Source organism: Sinohyriopsis cumingii, chromosome 2 (assembly GCF_028554795.1).
Source record: "Sinohyriopsis cumingii isolate HCF-2022 chromosome 2, ASM2855479v2, whole genome shotgun sequence".
Taxonomy (NCBI): Eukaryota; Metazoa; Mollusca; class Bivalvia; order Unionida; family Unionidae; genus Sinohyriopsis; species Sinohyriopsis cumingii.
The window spans coordinates 78070342-78086744 of record NC_142962.1 but is presented as its reverse complement, the minus strand read 5'-3'; the positions used below and the strand labels follow the sequence as shown (position 1 = coordinate 78086744).

At 35.1% G+C, this 16403-nt stretch overlaps 1 protein-coding gene across 1 annotated transcript in view; it reads right to left on the bottom strand.

Annotated features, from left to right (window-relative positions):
* LOC149805238 (sphingosine-1-phosphate phosphatase 2-like) overlaps positions 1 to 15570 on the bottom strand; it is a 67980-nt gene extending 52410 nt beyond the window's left edge. Inside the window, exon 1 of the mRNA XM_089948735.1 lies at positions 14734 to 15570. Coding sequence (XP_089804861.1) covers positions 14734 to 15465 — 732 coding nt within the window. The 5' untranslated portion in view covers positions 15466 to 15570. The remainder of the gene's footprint in view (positions 1 to 14733) is intronic.
* Positions 15571 to 16403: the final 833 nt, after the last annotated feature.

Here is a 16403-nt window from a genome sequence, read left to right as displayed (position 1 = left end):
TACAGACATACCAGAAACATCTTTCATTACAGAGCCAAATGATCTCTAAACACTATGGTTTACATGAAGCTTTGTCAACCTCCAGCCATGCCAGCTTTCCTCTAAATTTTAAAAATGTAATCTCTGGACAACTGTTGCCTTTTTAAAACACGATCTGCAGAACATTTACAAACAATGCTTCTAACCATGAAGAAATTGGCATAATAATAATGCAACTGTACCCTGAATTCATCTAAGAGAAAAAAATAAAATAATGTCACAGGAAATAGTCATTAATGACAAGTGTTAGTAACTTCGGAAGCAAGATCACATGTTAGAGGTGTTTTATAACTTGTCTGGAGTATAATCTGAGACAAACATTCACAATTATGAACTGGTGGGGGAGGGGAGAAAGAGTTACGTGTGAACTCTGGTTAGCACTCTTCATAACTGAACATGATCCTATCCAATTTATTATCATGATAACTGATTTACTGTTCTGCCTGCTATCAAGCCATCAAACTACAAATTTGGTTCCCTAGACATATTTATTGGTCCAACACAAAACCTGTCTTAACCATAGGGAAGCTTACTACTAAAATCACTGCAGTTCTGTACATGACTACTCGCTGACAAGTCAGGTCCCACTGTAAACTGCATATACCCAGATCTGGGTGAATGTAGTTTGCTAGGAATAATCAAAAGAACCAAGAACATATCAGATCTGGGTCTACGTTGTTTCTAGTTGGACCCTACTTGCAAGTGAGCTTATGGTACGAATGTTTGTATTAAAACAAAATGGTTGAAACAAATACATGTACAGATAAAATATATTCCTCCAAGCTCACTCTTTACATCTCACTTAAATATTTAGTCAGATGTTTTTAAGCAACCACAAGCTATCGGGTGTATCCTTATGCTGGAATGATTTTTTTATCTGCAATATCTGTCTCAAAACATCAGGTGTAAATTACAAGGTATCTAATTATTAATAAAACGAACCTTCATCCATCAAGTCACAATTTGTTCTGTGGCCAAAGGGGCATGTTTGATAGCAGACAAAACATTCATAAGAACAAATATGGTATACTTTATCAACAGGGTTTCCTGTCCTAACAACAACAAAAAAAGGAAATTGGAGACAAGTAACCAATAGCTTGATGCATACACTGGCTTACTTTACTGTACTGCATACTTGTTATTGCAATATTAAATGATGACAAGTTTACTTGTATCTTTCATAAGGTAAAACAATCAAGCTGAGCAATTATTGGCTTTGTTTCTAGATTTATGAATCAGATGACCATTTGCCCTTAAAGTAGACTAAAGGTCAAGTATGGAGAAAATTATTAAAATAAAACGTTTTCATGCTGTTGTACAAAAATGTGCAGGTTGACAAGTAGTTTGTTTGTATTTTTATGGCACACCAGCACTATTAAGCTATTTAGCGCCATATATAAGGTTATATGTAGGATCATTTAAAAGTGATAAAAGGTTTCGTATTGACCAGCGATAAAAAAAAACAACAGTTAAAAGTAAAATGATAAGATGAGAAGACTAGTCTATAAAGCTTCCCCTGTTCAACAGGGAATGTAAATGGTGTATGTTAATGAAGATTTAGATGAAAAGGTATTGAATATAAAGGATGGTATATACATGACATAAAAATGCTCAAGGTGATAGCTTAAAAGTTATAGTTATAATAAAAGTTTAGTTCTTTCTGAAATTTTAAAATACAAAGGACGTTTATTGTATCAAAATGTTCCTTCATGTCATGCACACCGTAGTACTGATCGCTCATATGTTGTAGGTCAATACACTATCATAAGGTGCTTAACAGTGAATGGTTCATTGCAAGAAATGTACTCTGGTGGGTCTTCGCCTTTTAGCATGTGGGAGTGGATTATATATAAGTATGTATGACCAATTCTAATTCTTGCAGTGACTACCTCCTCCCTAGTTGCCAAGTGGTACAAGTGGACCTGGCATGGCCACTTCACGAAGTACACATATGTAGCTTTGTAAGAAGAACAAACTACATTATCTATCTCCCAAACTATACATGTAAACCTATTTTGCCACAACTATTTTAAGGGTCACTTTGAAAGACTTACAGCAGAATCACAAGGGTTGGCAGGTCTGTTTTTCTATGACTTACAATCAGGTCATATGCTCATGGCACCTCTAAACTTGGGGTCAACCCAAATAAGGAGGTTACCGAAAGAAATGTCCTAACTTCATAATGCCTTTTGGTATATGTATGAGAAGAGAAAAACAATCAAATAATTTATGAAAAAATGCAAATAAAAAACAAACACAAATTTTCTTCAAGGTCAGTGCACGTATTTACATACAAATCATCTTAGCATCATAACAATTCACGCAAACTATGATGCCAATCTATCCTGAGGTTTAGGAAATATGTGCAAATGAAAAACTTTAACCAAAACTGTAACAAATTATTGATGATGAAATCAATGAAGTAACTAGGGCATAACCGACTTTTGATCCGGAAATCGGATTCCACCGGATAGTATGAACTTCCGATTAATCGGAGTCGGACAAGGCAGGAACGACCGATTCGGATAATAAAAATAATAAAGTTGAATTTCTATAGTACCATGTCTAACACTGCGTGTCATTCGATAGTGCATTAATGAAGTTAAATAAGAAGTCAGAAAAGTCCAATACGGTCAACACAACGGGGTGAAACGATAATACTTGAGTTAGACTGAAAGATTTAAATTTATTAAAATATATAATACAGTCCTACCCGTTTATGTCAACATCCTCAATAATGAAGGCATAATATTGAATACACTGACACATGCTAATGAGGTATTAAAAGAAAATGATTCTTACAATCGTAAATATAAATAAAGTTAATAAGGAAACTTTCACAGCACAATAAACTTGTTTCAATCACCGATCACTTTGGAAAATGCAAGAATCGATCAGATTTCATTGCTTTTATTTAAGTCGCCGCAAGAGGCCAACTTTATAGGACCAAACAAAAGCCTGTTTTATTTTTATTTGACCGCGACATTAAAGCATGGTGGCAAGATCAACTAATTGTTGAATAAAGTACAGGATGGAACTGGCCGCTTGCCGACATAAATGATTAAGGCGGGAAAATTAAAGCCTGGCGGCAAGATCAACTAATTGTTGAACAAAGAATGGGTCGGAACTGGCAGCTGGTTTCAGTGCATTTTACAAAAATAAAAAATTTCATGGATTCTTTGTGGCTTTGAACTTCGTTGCATTTTGCTATAGTCCTGCCATATCCTTCCCCTTGTGACATCGGTGTGATATGCAAAATGTGTGTAACACGGTTTAAAAAGTTAATTTGAAAAACCTTTTAATTTAGCATTTCCGATTAATTGAATCGTATCCGGAATCAGAAAAATTTCATGCCCAAAATCCGGAATCGGAAATCAGTAGAAAAATGCTAATCGGTTATGCCCTAGAAGTAACCATTATGTCTCACTACCAGTCATGGTGAGCTTGACAAAAACAAGGCTCTGACATCTTCATATAGCTTATATAATACAAAAGTTGGAAAATGCACAAGGTCACGCTTCTGCATTTAAAGTCATTTTATATTTTTAATTCTTTCCAAAAATTGCCATCATCTATTGTTGGTTTTTTTAATAATATTTATTGAAGACAGTACTACTTTAATATTCCTTTGCAAATCCTCATACACTATAATTTCTGTATTAGGGAGTTCTTTGTTCCAGTGATATGCCACTTCTACATACATACATATCAATGCCAGTTAATACCTGTGCCAGCTTTTTGTGTGAATCGTACTTTTAAATGCAATCTCTGTTTATACAACACCAGTCACTTTTCAAGGACTTCCAAAGTTTTCAAGTTGTTTTTTTCATACAAACATAAAGTGAAAGTTGTTGTTGTTGTAGGGTTTAATGCCATTTTTCAGCACACGATAGGCTATACATGGCGGCCAGTATTAATGGTGGAGGAAGAACCCAGGAAAACCCCAGAAAAAACCACCGACCCACGAGAAGCTACTGGCAAGCTTTCCCACATACCCATATTGGCTGAATCCGAGACTCGAACCCAAGCAGACAGAGGTGAGATGGCAGTGATCCGTAATGGAGAGTGCTATAGACCACTTGGGGCCCCTAAAGTGAAAGTAACTAATTAATATGTCACTGCAGCAAGGGGACACTACTCCATCTGTTTACATTCCATGCTGTGTCATTCAATCTACCAAATTTTTAACCATTATTATTTATCAATTCACTATTTCAGAAAAATAACTATATAAACAATATGTCTGAATTAGAAAAGAAAAATATTTTATAAAGTATTAGTTTTTGTTGTTGTTGTTGTTGTTGTAGGGTTTAATGCCATTTTTCAGCACACGATAGGCAGCCAATATTAATGATGGAGGAAGAACCTGGGAAAACCCCAGAAAGAACCACCGACCCACGAGAAGCTAATGGCAAGCTTTCTCACATACCCACACTGGCCGAATCCAATTAATTTTTGTATTCCCTCAAATAAATTCAACCACATCCGCATAAACTTTAACAAGTTTTTAACAGAACTCCTCAATTTTAAGGATTTTTCAAGGCTGAATGATCCATGGCAATTATGTGCACATGACAATAAAAAAAGTATAATAACAAGCATGGGGTTTTCATTTATGGAAGATAAATAAGTTAATTCAAATAGAAACCTACATAACTGCCTTCTGAGCAGTCTGAAAAAAGGATTGCTGGATGGATATTATAATCAAATATAAATAATTTAATGGCAAATAACTTCAAACTTGCTGATTTACTATGATGTTGGTAAGAAAAGCAAAAATCATGTAATTGCTCAAATTCAATCTCAACATCTCTCCTCAGGTGCAGGTATACCTGTACACAAATTAATATCATACCTGTAGGCTAATTTTAAATGTACACAGCTAAAACAAGGTGTATTGTGCACCTGTGCATCTATATCCAGTGTTCCACCTTTGAGTATGGGATTGCAGTTTGGCACATTTTTTGGTCTGATGTGCTCAAAATCTTCACCCCTTGGATGCATAACTCCTAATCTGGTAGATATTGGGACGTAGTGACATCTCACTAATTCTAGGTATGTTACTGATGTAATCTGCAAACCCAGTCATATACAATATACATGTATCTGTGCCAACTGCCTTCATTCACAGAGCAAAATGCATCTTCAGCAGACAAGAATAAATAAATGATATATGCAAATAACACCAGATCCTGTCATATCTGAGGGAAAGAAATATGCAAGTGCAGATAACCTAGATCAATCTTGTTTTATATTATCGAATCATGTATTACAACTGTTTACGTCTTAGATATTCTCACTGTAACATAAAAGACCCCATGTCCCCTCCCCCTTGGGGGCACAGAGTAGTCTATGAGATAATGAATTAACCTGGTTTATCCTCCTCCATGTTGCAAAAGGCAACAAATAGAGGCCATCTTTTAGCTCTGGGACACTTGGAACAAAGCACACTACCTGTTTCCCATGATTGTTAAGCTGAGGTCCTAAAACATTTCCAAAATGCAAGGTTTATTTGACAAATTATTACCCTTTTTTGCCTTTATCTTTGTTTTGTATGGCTTTTTTCAAAACCTAAACTTACAACGCCATATAACAGATCTGTACTGATGTGCCATGGGACTTGAAAATCCAAGAAAACATGGGCATATTTTTAATCACGGACACACCAAATTTCCAACAGGAATGTTTTTGGTATGCAAGTTTAATTTGGCAATCTACTCTTCTTTGACCTGTTTCTACAAAGCAAGCATCAAGTGTCCGGGTTATCAAAGTGTCTAAGTTATTGTAAAGAGATTTCATTAGGCGAAGCTATATAGGCCATATCAGGGTCTCAAACTCAAATCACCATGTGGGCCACATGAGGACTAATACAGTGGACTGTGGGCTGCATCACTGAAACCTATCTGTATAACTGAAGTTCTACTGTATATCCATCATGGCGACTTTCACTGAGAAGACTGTTAAAACAAATGTTGAATATCATCTGACCATGTCTGTAAAACTAATCAGTGGATCTTAATACAATTTTGGTATACACAGTCTATTCACGCAAGGCATACAAATTATGAAAATTATTGCTGGTTCTCATTTAATTCTTAAGAATCTGCTTGCTAAGTGCTCTGCCATTCAAGACAATCTTACCACATGTTCTGAGTGGTAAATCAAGCCCCTCACTAATTTGGTGAACGTGTCAAACAGTCAGGACAGAGAACAAGTTTTCTAATGATATAGATCAGGGGTCGGCAACCTTTTGATAATAGTGTGCCAAAGTAGGATTTATAATTCAATCAGCGTGCCAACAACCTATATTCCTATAAGTCTACCTGTTCTACCATAGTTTTATATATTATATAAGTACTCATATATATAAAACTACTATTAAAACAAATAAATTTGGTCTTGAATTTATTATATTAATGTTTAATTAACGAAATTGAACATAAAAACTTCAACTGAATGTAATTAATCTGTATCTCAATTAATGCGAGTCTTGTCCTTGCATGCTCTTGGTTAATTGTTCAATATCAGGTACATATTTGGTCACTTTCAGCTTCACACAGGCTTCTGAGTGTTCAGGTGTTAGGCGACTTTGTGAGAGAAAATCTGTTCACAAGTATAAATTGAACCAAAAGCTGAAAGTAGAGCAAATGCAACTTTCTTCAAACAAATGAATGCTTCAGGGAGGGATGTCCAGCAGTTGAGAATAGCAGCTGACGTTTCTAAGCAGTTTCCTTCCAGAGATTTCTGCAATGTGGCAAATTTTGATGTCCATAATTCTGATGTCGTAAATTCAACATACTGCATTTCAAAATCGTCAATATCCATCCACTTAAAAAGATCCAGATCTAATTGGCTAGTAGTCAGATAAAGCAACTCAGGCTTGATGAGGTATGAAAATATGGGTGTATGAATCTGAAAGTCTTGACTTCGTTTAACAAACTCCACTTTGAGTGCTTCAGTGTGCTTCTGAATCTCATCTATATTCACTGTAAATCGATCTGAATGAGCCTTCACATTTGGGAAGTACTTGAATTTTTTGGCGTTGATATCACAGCAAAATATGTCCAGTTTCAACACAAATCCTTTCCAGTAGCCAAAAAGTTCAAGTACTGTTTGATCCTGTCCTTGTAAATGCAAGTTCAACTCATTTAAATGTATCGTTATGTCTGTCAGAAACATCAGCTTCAACAGCCAGTCCTCATCATTCAATTCCAGAAAATGTTGTTCTTTTTCATCAAGAAACACCTTAATTGCTTCCAGACAAGAAATGAATCTATTCAAGACTTTACCTCGGCTAAGCCAGCGAACATTGCTGAACAACAGGAGATCTGCATATTGACTCTCAATTTCTTGTAGAAGAGACTTGAATTGCCTGTGAATCGATGAAGAGCGGGAAACTATAAAGTTGACTATCTTAACAACAGTTGCCATCACAGAGTGCAAGTCAAATGATGAGATCTTTGCACACAAACTCTCCTGGTGTATAATGCAATGGAAGTTTAACAGTCGACGTCCAACATGATTCTCAAGAAGTGTGACAAATCCTTTCTTTTTGCCAACCATTGCAGCAGCACCATCAGTTGTTACACAGAATAATTTATTCAACTCGATGTTCTGATTTTTGAAATAGCTTACGAATGCAGTCAGAATGTCCTCTGCTTTGGTTGTATCATGAAGAGCTAACAAGCAACACAACTCTTCATAAATATGATTATTTTCACAATATCGTGCGACTACAGCTAGGCGTGACAAGTCATTCAAGTCAACGCTTTCATCAAGAGCGACACTAAATACAATAGCTTGATTTAATCCAGTCGTTTGTTTAACTGTTAAATTTGCAGAAGCTGGTATTTCTTGTTTCTTTGTTTGGTAAATCACTGAACAGAAGTTCAGCACTGCTCAAAAAGTTTCTTTGATGTACCCTCTATCTGTAAAAGGTTTGCCTTTCAAAGCCACACACTGAGCAATTTTGTAACTACATTCAGTAGCTTTATTCTTCATTCCAAATGCTTGACTCAAAATACCAGTTTGTTTCTTGAAACCAGAAATAGCCCTTTTGATGGCTTCACTTTTCTCTTCAGAGGTTTCAAACTTCGACTGATGTTTGGTTTCATAGTGCCTTTGTACACTAGTCGTACGACACACAACACTTTCACAACAGAACGCACAAACAGCACGATCCTTTTGTTGTATAAATCCATATTCTTTTGTCCAATTTTCTTGAAATGGGCGTTAATCAAGTTTTTGCCTTTTCTCTGCCATTTTAGGGGTACTGTATTTAATACAAGAATATAAGAAATAGCAAAAAAACTATAAACGTTTAACACGTTGACCGCATCCCTCAGCAGCAGCATGCAGTGACTGGTTTAGCACCTTTGGCGCCACACTAATATAGCCTGCTGCTGGCCAGTGAAAGCGGACATGTGGCGACACCTAGCTAATGCAAGAAATATTAAGAAAATGATATGGCGCCGTCCAGTGCACGCAGCAGCCCTTATGCTGACGTACGTTGTTTTGACTTGCATTGAAAAAAATATTTTTTTCCACTTATTACCTTTTGGGGGGGGGTCTTCCGCGTGCCATTGAAAATCGCTCTGTGTGCCAAGTCTGGCACGCGTGCCGTAGGTTGCCGACCCCTGATATAGATGATTAGTTTTAATTATCCCTTTTATGAATCACTAGTTTTTATGTAAGCCCCCTTCAAAATTTACCGTCGTAAAAGGTGGAAGAGCATAGACTAGTCGAAAACACAACAAGGAAATAATATTTCTAAAATGATGCATTTATTTTATGGTTAGTATTCAGGCACCCTGGTCTCTTCAAGAACTGCAGTTGCACACACTCGATGATATATGTAGCATAGTGAAGTCTTTATGACACATCATCACAAAATAGTAACTATATGGTGCCAACAAATGATTAAGCTCAAAAATATAAAAGAATTACACAAAAGTTTAGGAATATAAATCCTTCCATATAAATATGTAAAGAACGAGACAAATATAAAATGTAAACAAGTTAAAATTCTGTAAAATGAAGAGAAAAAAAGGGTAAGAAACTGCTGCTATTTGAAAAAATATGTTTCCAGTTGGCTGACCATCCCTGTTTTTTGTTGCTGACCCTAGCACTTTTCCCCCACAGGGTAAAAAAAAATTATTTTTAAAAAGATCCTGAATTTGATTTGTGCATCTAACTGAGCTGGCTTAGCACAGTAGCTGAAACACTTAGTACATTATTGATACTAATCATTATCATATATATAATGTTTAAAAAAATCCCTACCTACATACACAAATTTTAAATTGTGTGCCTAGTAAATCTGATACATGCAAATTTAAACCCTGATACATGCAAATTAAAACATTTTGATTTTACTGCCCTTTAACAGTTTTATTGATTGTGATGGAAATATGGAATCTGATTGGAATAGACTGTATCTACATCATTCTTGGAGGTCAATAAAACAAGTAGAAATGTAACAATATGAATGGATAGAGGCCTTAAATACAAATAAAAGAATCTAGATTCTGTTAGCTAAATACATTCAATTCAGGGTTCCTCCACAAATTTAAAAAAAGATTCCAGACCTTTTCCAGACTAAAAAATAAAAATTTTCATCCATTTACTAAAACTCATTCCAAATGCAAAAGAGCAGTCATGTTACCAGTTTCTGACTAAGACAGTTATAATGAAAAAAAAAGTATGACTTATTCAAGCCTTTTTAGTCATTTTTTCAATTTTTTTCAAGTGATTCTCAAGACCTGGGAAGGCAGCTGTCAAATTTGAGACATTTTCCAGAATTCCAGATCCACGTGGGAACCCTGATTCACGTTTTCTAAAAAAATAAAAATAAACAAACACTCTCCACCCACTCCCCCTGGCTTGGCTCACAAAATCTAGAATATACTCTATATGCTTCTCAATAATGTAGAAGATGTGACCAATGGATGCAACCTTGGATAATTTCCATTGTGATATTCCAGCTGAGGTCCTGGACGTTTAATATGAGTACAGTTTATATATAAAAAATCACACTATATAGACAGGGTTATGCTGATGCTTCAGTAAACCTTATACATACATACCTCCAAAATATTCATCTCCAGTGGCAAGTTACTAAGGAAGGGGGTGGGAACTGTGCAGCACAACTGGAAAACTACAAGTGTTTCCAAAGTGCTTGCCTCTACTGATCACTGCCAACTCACCTCTGTCAGCATATGTTCAAGTCTCTGGCTCAGATTTCGGTATGTAAGAAAAAAACCCAGTAGCTTCCCTTATGTCGGTGGAACTTACCAGGCTTTTCCCGGGTTCATCATCCACCAGTTATACTGGCCACCATGTATAGCCTATCTTGTGCTGAGAAATGGTGTTAAACACAAAACAGTATCAAGTGTTTCCAAGTCATTCAGATCTTACAAGTATGGTTTATGATTACCTGGATTACTATGATGCAAAATCTGCCCATGCAATTGGAGCAAAGTGCCTTGTCCAAGGACACACCACTAGCTGTCCCAGGCTGTTCCATTGGCAGGATTCAAACATGCACACTAACCACTGACCCATTTTACTTGACTGAGTGAACTATGGTAGTAATTCCTACTTCCTGCCCATAAGACTTACTGAACTTGGCTAAGGGACTGACCATTTAATAGTAGCGAGAATGGAGACAGGAAAAATGTTTATAGAACAAAATTTCCAACAACAAAATAACTTTTTAAAAAATATTCTTGCTTTGATTTTGAAGAAAAAAACATGTATCCTAATTTATTATATTAATTGGAAAAAATTTAATGACCTTAGGTGAAACAAAACAAAATCTTTTGAAATAAAATTCCATTCCCCCACCTTGCAAATTAGTACGAAATGTTAAGCTCACTGTAATAAGGTAGGTTTATTCTCTGACACTGATCCCGGAAATTTAAAATAAATTACCCAAGGAAAAATAAGTACATCTTAACTCAAATAATAGTCAGTTTTTAAAAGCGGTGTAAAGCCACAATGGCTTGAAGTTCTTTGCATGATTATCCTATATACTGTATAAAAAAGATAGACATTATTCACATGTTTCATTGTAAAGTTGGGTGATCTACTTGCAATTTTAATCAAATAAATGCTATCAGAATGTTTTGTATTACATCTTCATTCAAAAGCATTCTCATCAAATCAACCTTTTTTATGGGTGAAAAATGGGTTTGAAATGTGCAAAACATCACTGTTTCACTCCAGCTTCTGGTCACAATTAAGTTCAATATGTTTTTTGTAATATAAATCTGGCAGTAACAGCCTGGACCATAATTATGATCCCTTTTAAAAGACCAAGCTTGTTTTTATTAGTGATCAACAAGTCTTTGTATTTCTCAGAATATTGTCAGAACAAGATATTGTATAATTTGATCAGTGATGACATCGTAACAATGTAATCAAAGCAATCATGACCTTATGTAGGAGTTAAACAGTTATGTATTGCACTGATGTGGTGATTGCAAAGTCATTTCTAACTCTTAAAACAGAATGACATGATGCATTTGTCACTGGAGGTGATGTTTTAACATATCAACTTCCTACCCTTTGAACAGTGTCCTCCCTTGTGATTTTTAAAAAAATACTATGATAATAATATAAACAAAGATATTAACATCAAACCTGTGTTAGCGACATTTTGTGACTGTCATATATATATATATATATATATATATATATAAATATATATATATATATATACACACACACACACACAGATTTTTCAAACAGCAAATACCTGTTCATAATTCTAGTAATATTCTAGTACAATTCTGCCATTTTACTTTCAACAATGAAAAAAGTATGCAATCTTTAAATGGGGGCCCTGAATTGCCGAGTGGTCTAAAGCGCTCTCCGTTACGGATCACTGCCATCTCACCTTTGTCTGCATGGGTTTAAGTCTAGGATTCGGCCAATGTCAGTATGTGAGAAAGCTTGCCGGTAGCTTCTCATGGGTTGGCAGTTCTTCCTCCACCATTAATACTGGCCGCCATGCATAGCCTATCATGTGCTGAAAAATGGCATTATACCCAACAACAACTGTGCTGGATTAGATTTGACACCATGCCCTTAACAATACCTTAGCAAGCTATACTGCATGTTGCGATCTGTTCTCCACTATTTTCTACATCAGTGAAATACCTGCAAACTTCAGATTGCTTGTTTTTGATCATTTTGATTTTATCAGTATTCAAAGTATTTTGAAAGTGAAAAGTCACATTTCTATCTGTTAAAATGGAACACAGATTTTGTACACATGATTAGTATATATAAATTATTAATCACTTCAAAGTACTGGGCCAAACTGGCTCAGTGTAAAAGTCAATTTCGGGATTTGTAAAAAAAAAAAAAAAACATATTTTACCAAGAGAAAAAAAAAGTGCAATGGTCAGCAATAATAAACTGGGACAGCTGACTGGAAAGACATTTTCAGGAGGAGGGTCTCTCTCTCTCTCTCTTTCTATATATATATATATATATATATATATATATATATATATGATTTTAATGTGCAAACAATAAAAATAAAGAAAACAAAACTTATTGATTTCCCCAAGAAACATGTGATTTACAAAAGCGTCAATTTAGCTGGTGGCCTACTGGCCAGTTAATAATGACATTTGCAGTTCCATGGGCTCTGATAAATTTTCATAAATAGTCTAAAATAAATTATATAAATTCATGAATTTTCATATGATAATATTTTCAATATGCCAAGTACATTCCGTTGTTTTATCATACATCTTTTCAGAATGCTGCAATGTCAGATGGCCTTAATGACCAATGAAAGAATAGGTGTTAAGACAACCTCTGCCATATTTTACCATATGTTTTAATGTCTCGTCAATTGTCATTTTAAGGGCAAGCTGAAATATCCCTGGGCAAGTACAATATTCCTTTGTCAAGTTGACTGTACAAAAATTGTAAAGCTCTTAGAAAGTTATAAGATTTCTATGAAATATAATGCATTTCACATGCATGTTCAACAGAGGTTTGTAGAACTAATATTCAACAAAACAATATCATATGTTAAAACTATATATATATATATATATATATATATATATATATAGAGAGAGAGAGAGAGAACATGACTGATGACAGTAACATAGAATTTTAAACATAAAGAAATCAAAATCAATTAACTTCACAACCAACTATAACTGCAAATGCATACCTATTATTTCTTGAAAAATAAAAATCCAACAGATGACTGAAAATAAAAATAATGAACAATAATGACTGGGAAAAACTGCCCCATCATTCGAATGAACATTCAAGTCTGTGCACACCTAACATACCCGGTTCCAAACTAGATAGATACAAGAACCACAGTAAATTAAAATTCTTTGAATGACTATAATAAAATTTAATCTTTCATAAAATAATGTAAATTTAACTATGGTTGACATACTGTACTGAAAGAAGAGTAGATTCAAGTCCATAAAACAAAACAATGCAAATACTAGGAAAAAGGACATATCTTACAGACATCCTGGAAGGAAAAATGAAACTTGGAAATGAAAGAAAATACATCAGCATAAAATCAGTAACAAAGTTCAAGAGATTGAACATCCCAGCAATAAATTGTTATTTCTAGCTTTAGAATAAAATCAGCCAATGAAAGTATTCTTCACAACTCAGTGATGGCATGTAGCTTCACATTCACAATCTGCAAGGGTTCTCTGCCCTGCATTGTATGAGTTAGTTCTTCAAAGATAAAATTCTGCTGTGGAAAAGATAAGGGGTTTGCCAGTTATGGTCACAAGACAAAGTGTGGTCCACACCAAAATAAAGGTAATAATGATGGTAGAAGTTGGTTTAAATCATCTTTCAAGTCACTTCATTCCTTTTTTATTTCCCTGCACCTCTATATTGTTCCAGAAGAAACAATAACTGGGGTAATCAGTGGAACCTGTATACTGAACAAGTGTACATATCTTAACCATAATAAAAAATTAATTTTTATACATTCTAACACCTGCAATCCTTACCATATTAAGCCAAATACACACTTGGTGACAAAATAGTTCAAAAATTTAATAGAATACAAACATCTTGCACATGTAAAGATTTCCAAGCCTGCAAGATGACATATACAATGCACAGGCACTTGATGCGAGCTTTCTGTTGAGAAAGAAAAAAATCTGAAGGAAAAAAGGTCATAGAGTGACAGAAATACCTTAGATTACCCCCATGACCCGTTCTGACATAGGACCCTCTCTATCTTACTATATAAGAGAGAAGGTACATAACTTCCAGATACTTTGTTCCACCCATGACCCTCAAGTTCTTTCTGCTATTTCCATCTTTATGGCTTGTTTTACTCCCGAGATATTTTTCTATTCATCAAGCCATGATTGACTTATCTGCGTTGTACCAAAGTGAAGTTACGGGCTCTGAAACGTGCAATTTTCGCAAATTTTTACTGCAGAGACAAGTCAGAGCACACGTGATAATAAGTATAACCTTTTGAGTCAATCATATTTCGGCATTGGCATGTGTGCCGAATAGTTGACCTATTTTGAAAATAGTCACATGTATACGATGTACGTGCAGTAAAGAAGATACTGTTTAATTCTTGCATGGAACATGATTCCTAAAGTTGAACTGAGTTAATGGTAAGTAAAATCTCACTTAATGTGAAATTAAACAGAGGTGACTTTTAATTACCTGATAGATTCTTGATGCTGCAACGAGTATTGAAAATGGCACAGTTGTACCAACAACTGCATGAGTGGATGGCATTCCATACTCCAGTTCAAATCTCTTCTCTAGCTTTGCAGCTGGGGGTGAAGATGGACGAGGCCACTGGATATAGTCTTTCAGCATTTGCCCAAAGTACATTAAAATGTGCCATGTAATAATCATTTGTCTAGCAATCTTGGTGTTTACATTCCATATAAGGAATGGGAAAAATGTCAAATAAAACAATTCACTCCCTAAATTAGCTCCAAGGGAGAATATATAGTACAACAATTTATTGTTCACCTTATAACCAACTTTGACATGGTCTTTCTCATCAGTTGATTCCAATGATGTCCCGTTATTTGCATGGAAACCATTTTTAACACCGTTTGTGTGGTGTCCATTTTGTATTTTGCCATTAGAGTCTGGTTGATGATCGGTTTCTTCTGTCATGGAATTTGAGGTCTTTCGAGTTCCGTTATATCCATTTGTGGGATTAGGTCTTGTGCTGTCACCATTTCTGTGAGAAACGCCCACAAGACTGGTTTCGCCATTTTGTACTGTAGTTCCACTTTTGCCATTTTGGTGTGATTGGGGAACAACCGACTGAACAGCGTCCTGTGTAACAGCCAGGATTTCAATTCCACAGAAACGCTGAAAGTCAGCAACGTGTTGCGGACCTTTTAAATACTGATATAAGTCTATTAAACGCTCCATTTTGGTTTCTGTTTACTTCCTTAATAAATGTTAATTGGAACTCTCTTTATTCCGGCCACCACTCATGATTCATTCACCCACAAAAGGAGCGGAGTGGTCGTACGATTGAATGACATAACTTGACTGGTTTTACGAGAACCAAGAGTTGCAAATACAATGCAGCAAAACAATTTATGTATCCAGTCTACAGAGAACAAATAAAACGACTCGAAGGGGGGATCAAATCACCGAATCGGAATAAATCACCAGCCTCAAAATGCTTACGGGGCTTAGTTTTACGAAAAGATCCATCTTTCTGCAATGCAATGTCAAGACTACCGTACATTATTTGTCATAAATCTTAATCTATTTATACACATCCAATGTGGGAGGACTAATAACAGAATGTGTAGTAGCCACATATTGAGAGAAAGAAAGAAAGAAAGAAAACAATAATCTGAAGGAAAAAAATCATAAAGAGTCACAAAAATACCTTAGATTACCCCCATGACCCGTATATTACAAAATTATTATTTTATATTAACAAATTATAACTTCTGTGGGGAAAAGCACATAAGGCTGTTGAACAGAATTTTGAGGTGTCGCAAAAGAGATTTGCCATTATATAATTCCTGTTTGCAAAAGGATTTTTTTCTCTTCTTTCTACATTTCTAATTATATAATACATGGCTGTTGTAATGTTATTGTTTTGTTTTTTTTTGGCGGGGGGAGGGTACATTTCTTTGTGGATGTAGTTTTTTAATTTACATTTTTGTGATCTCATTTACAGTAAAACTAAATTCTTCGGGTAAGGTATATTCAATGAAAATTAATTGGAATGCTATGTTTAAAATAAATTTCTATTGACACTTTATGTGCTTTTTTAAATCAGGTTTGTATTGGGTATAAGTCAGTCTGATTAAAAATACTTTTCAATAAGGAGATCTGACAGGCATAAT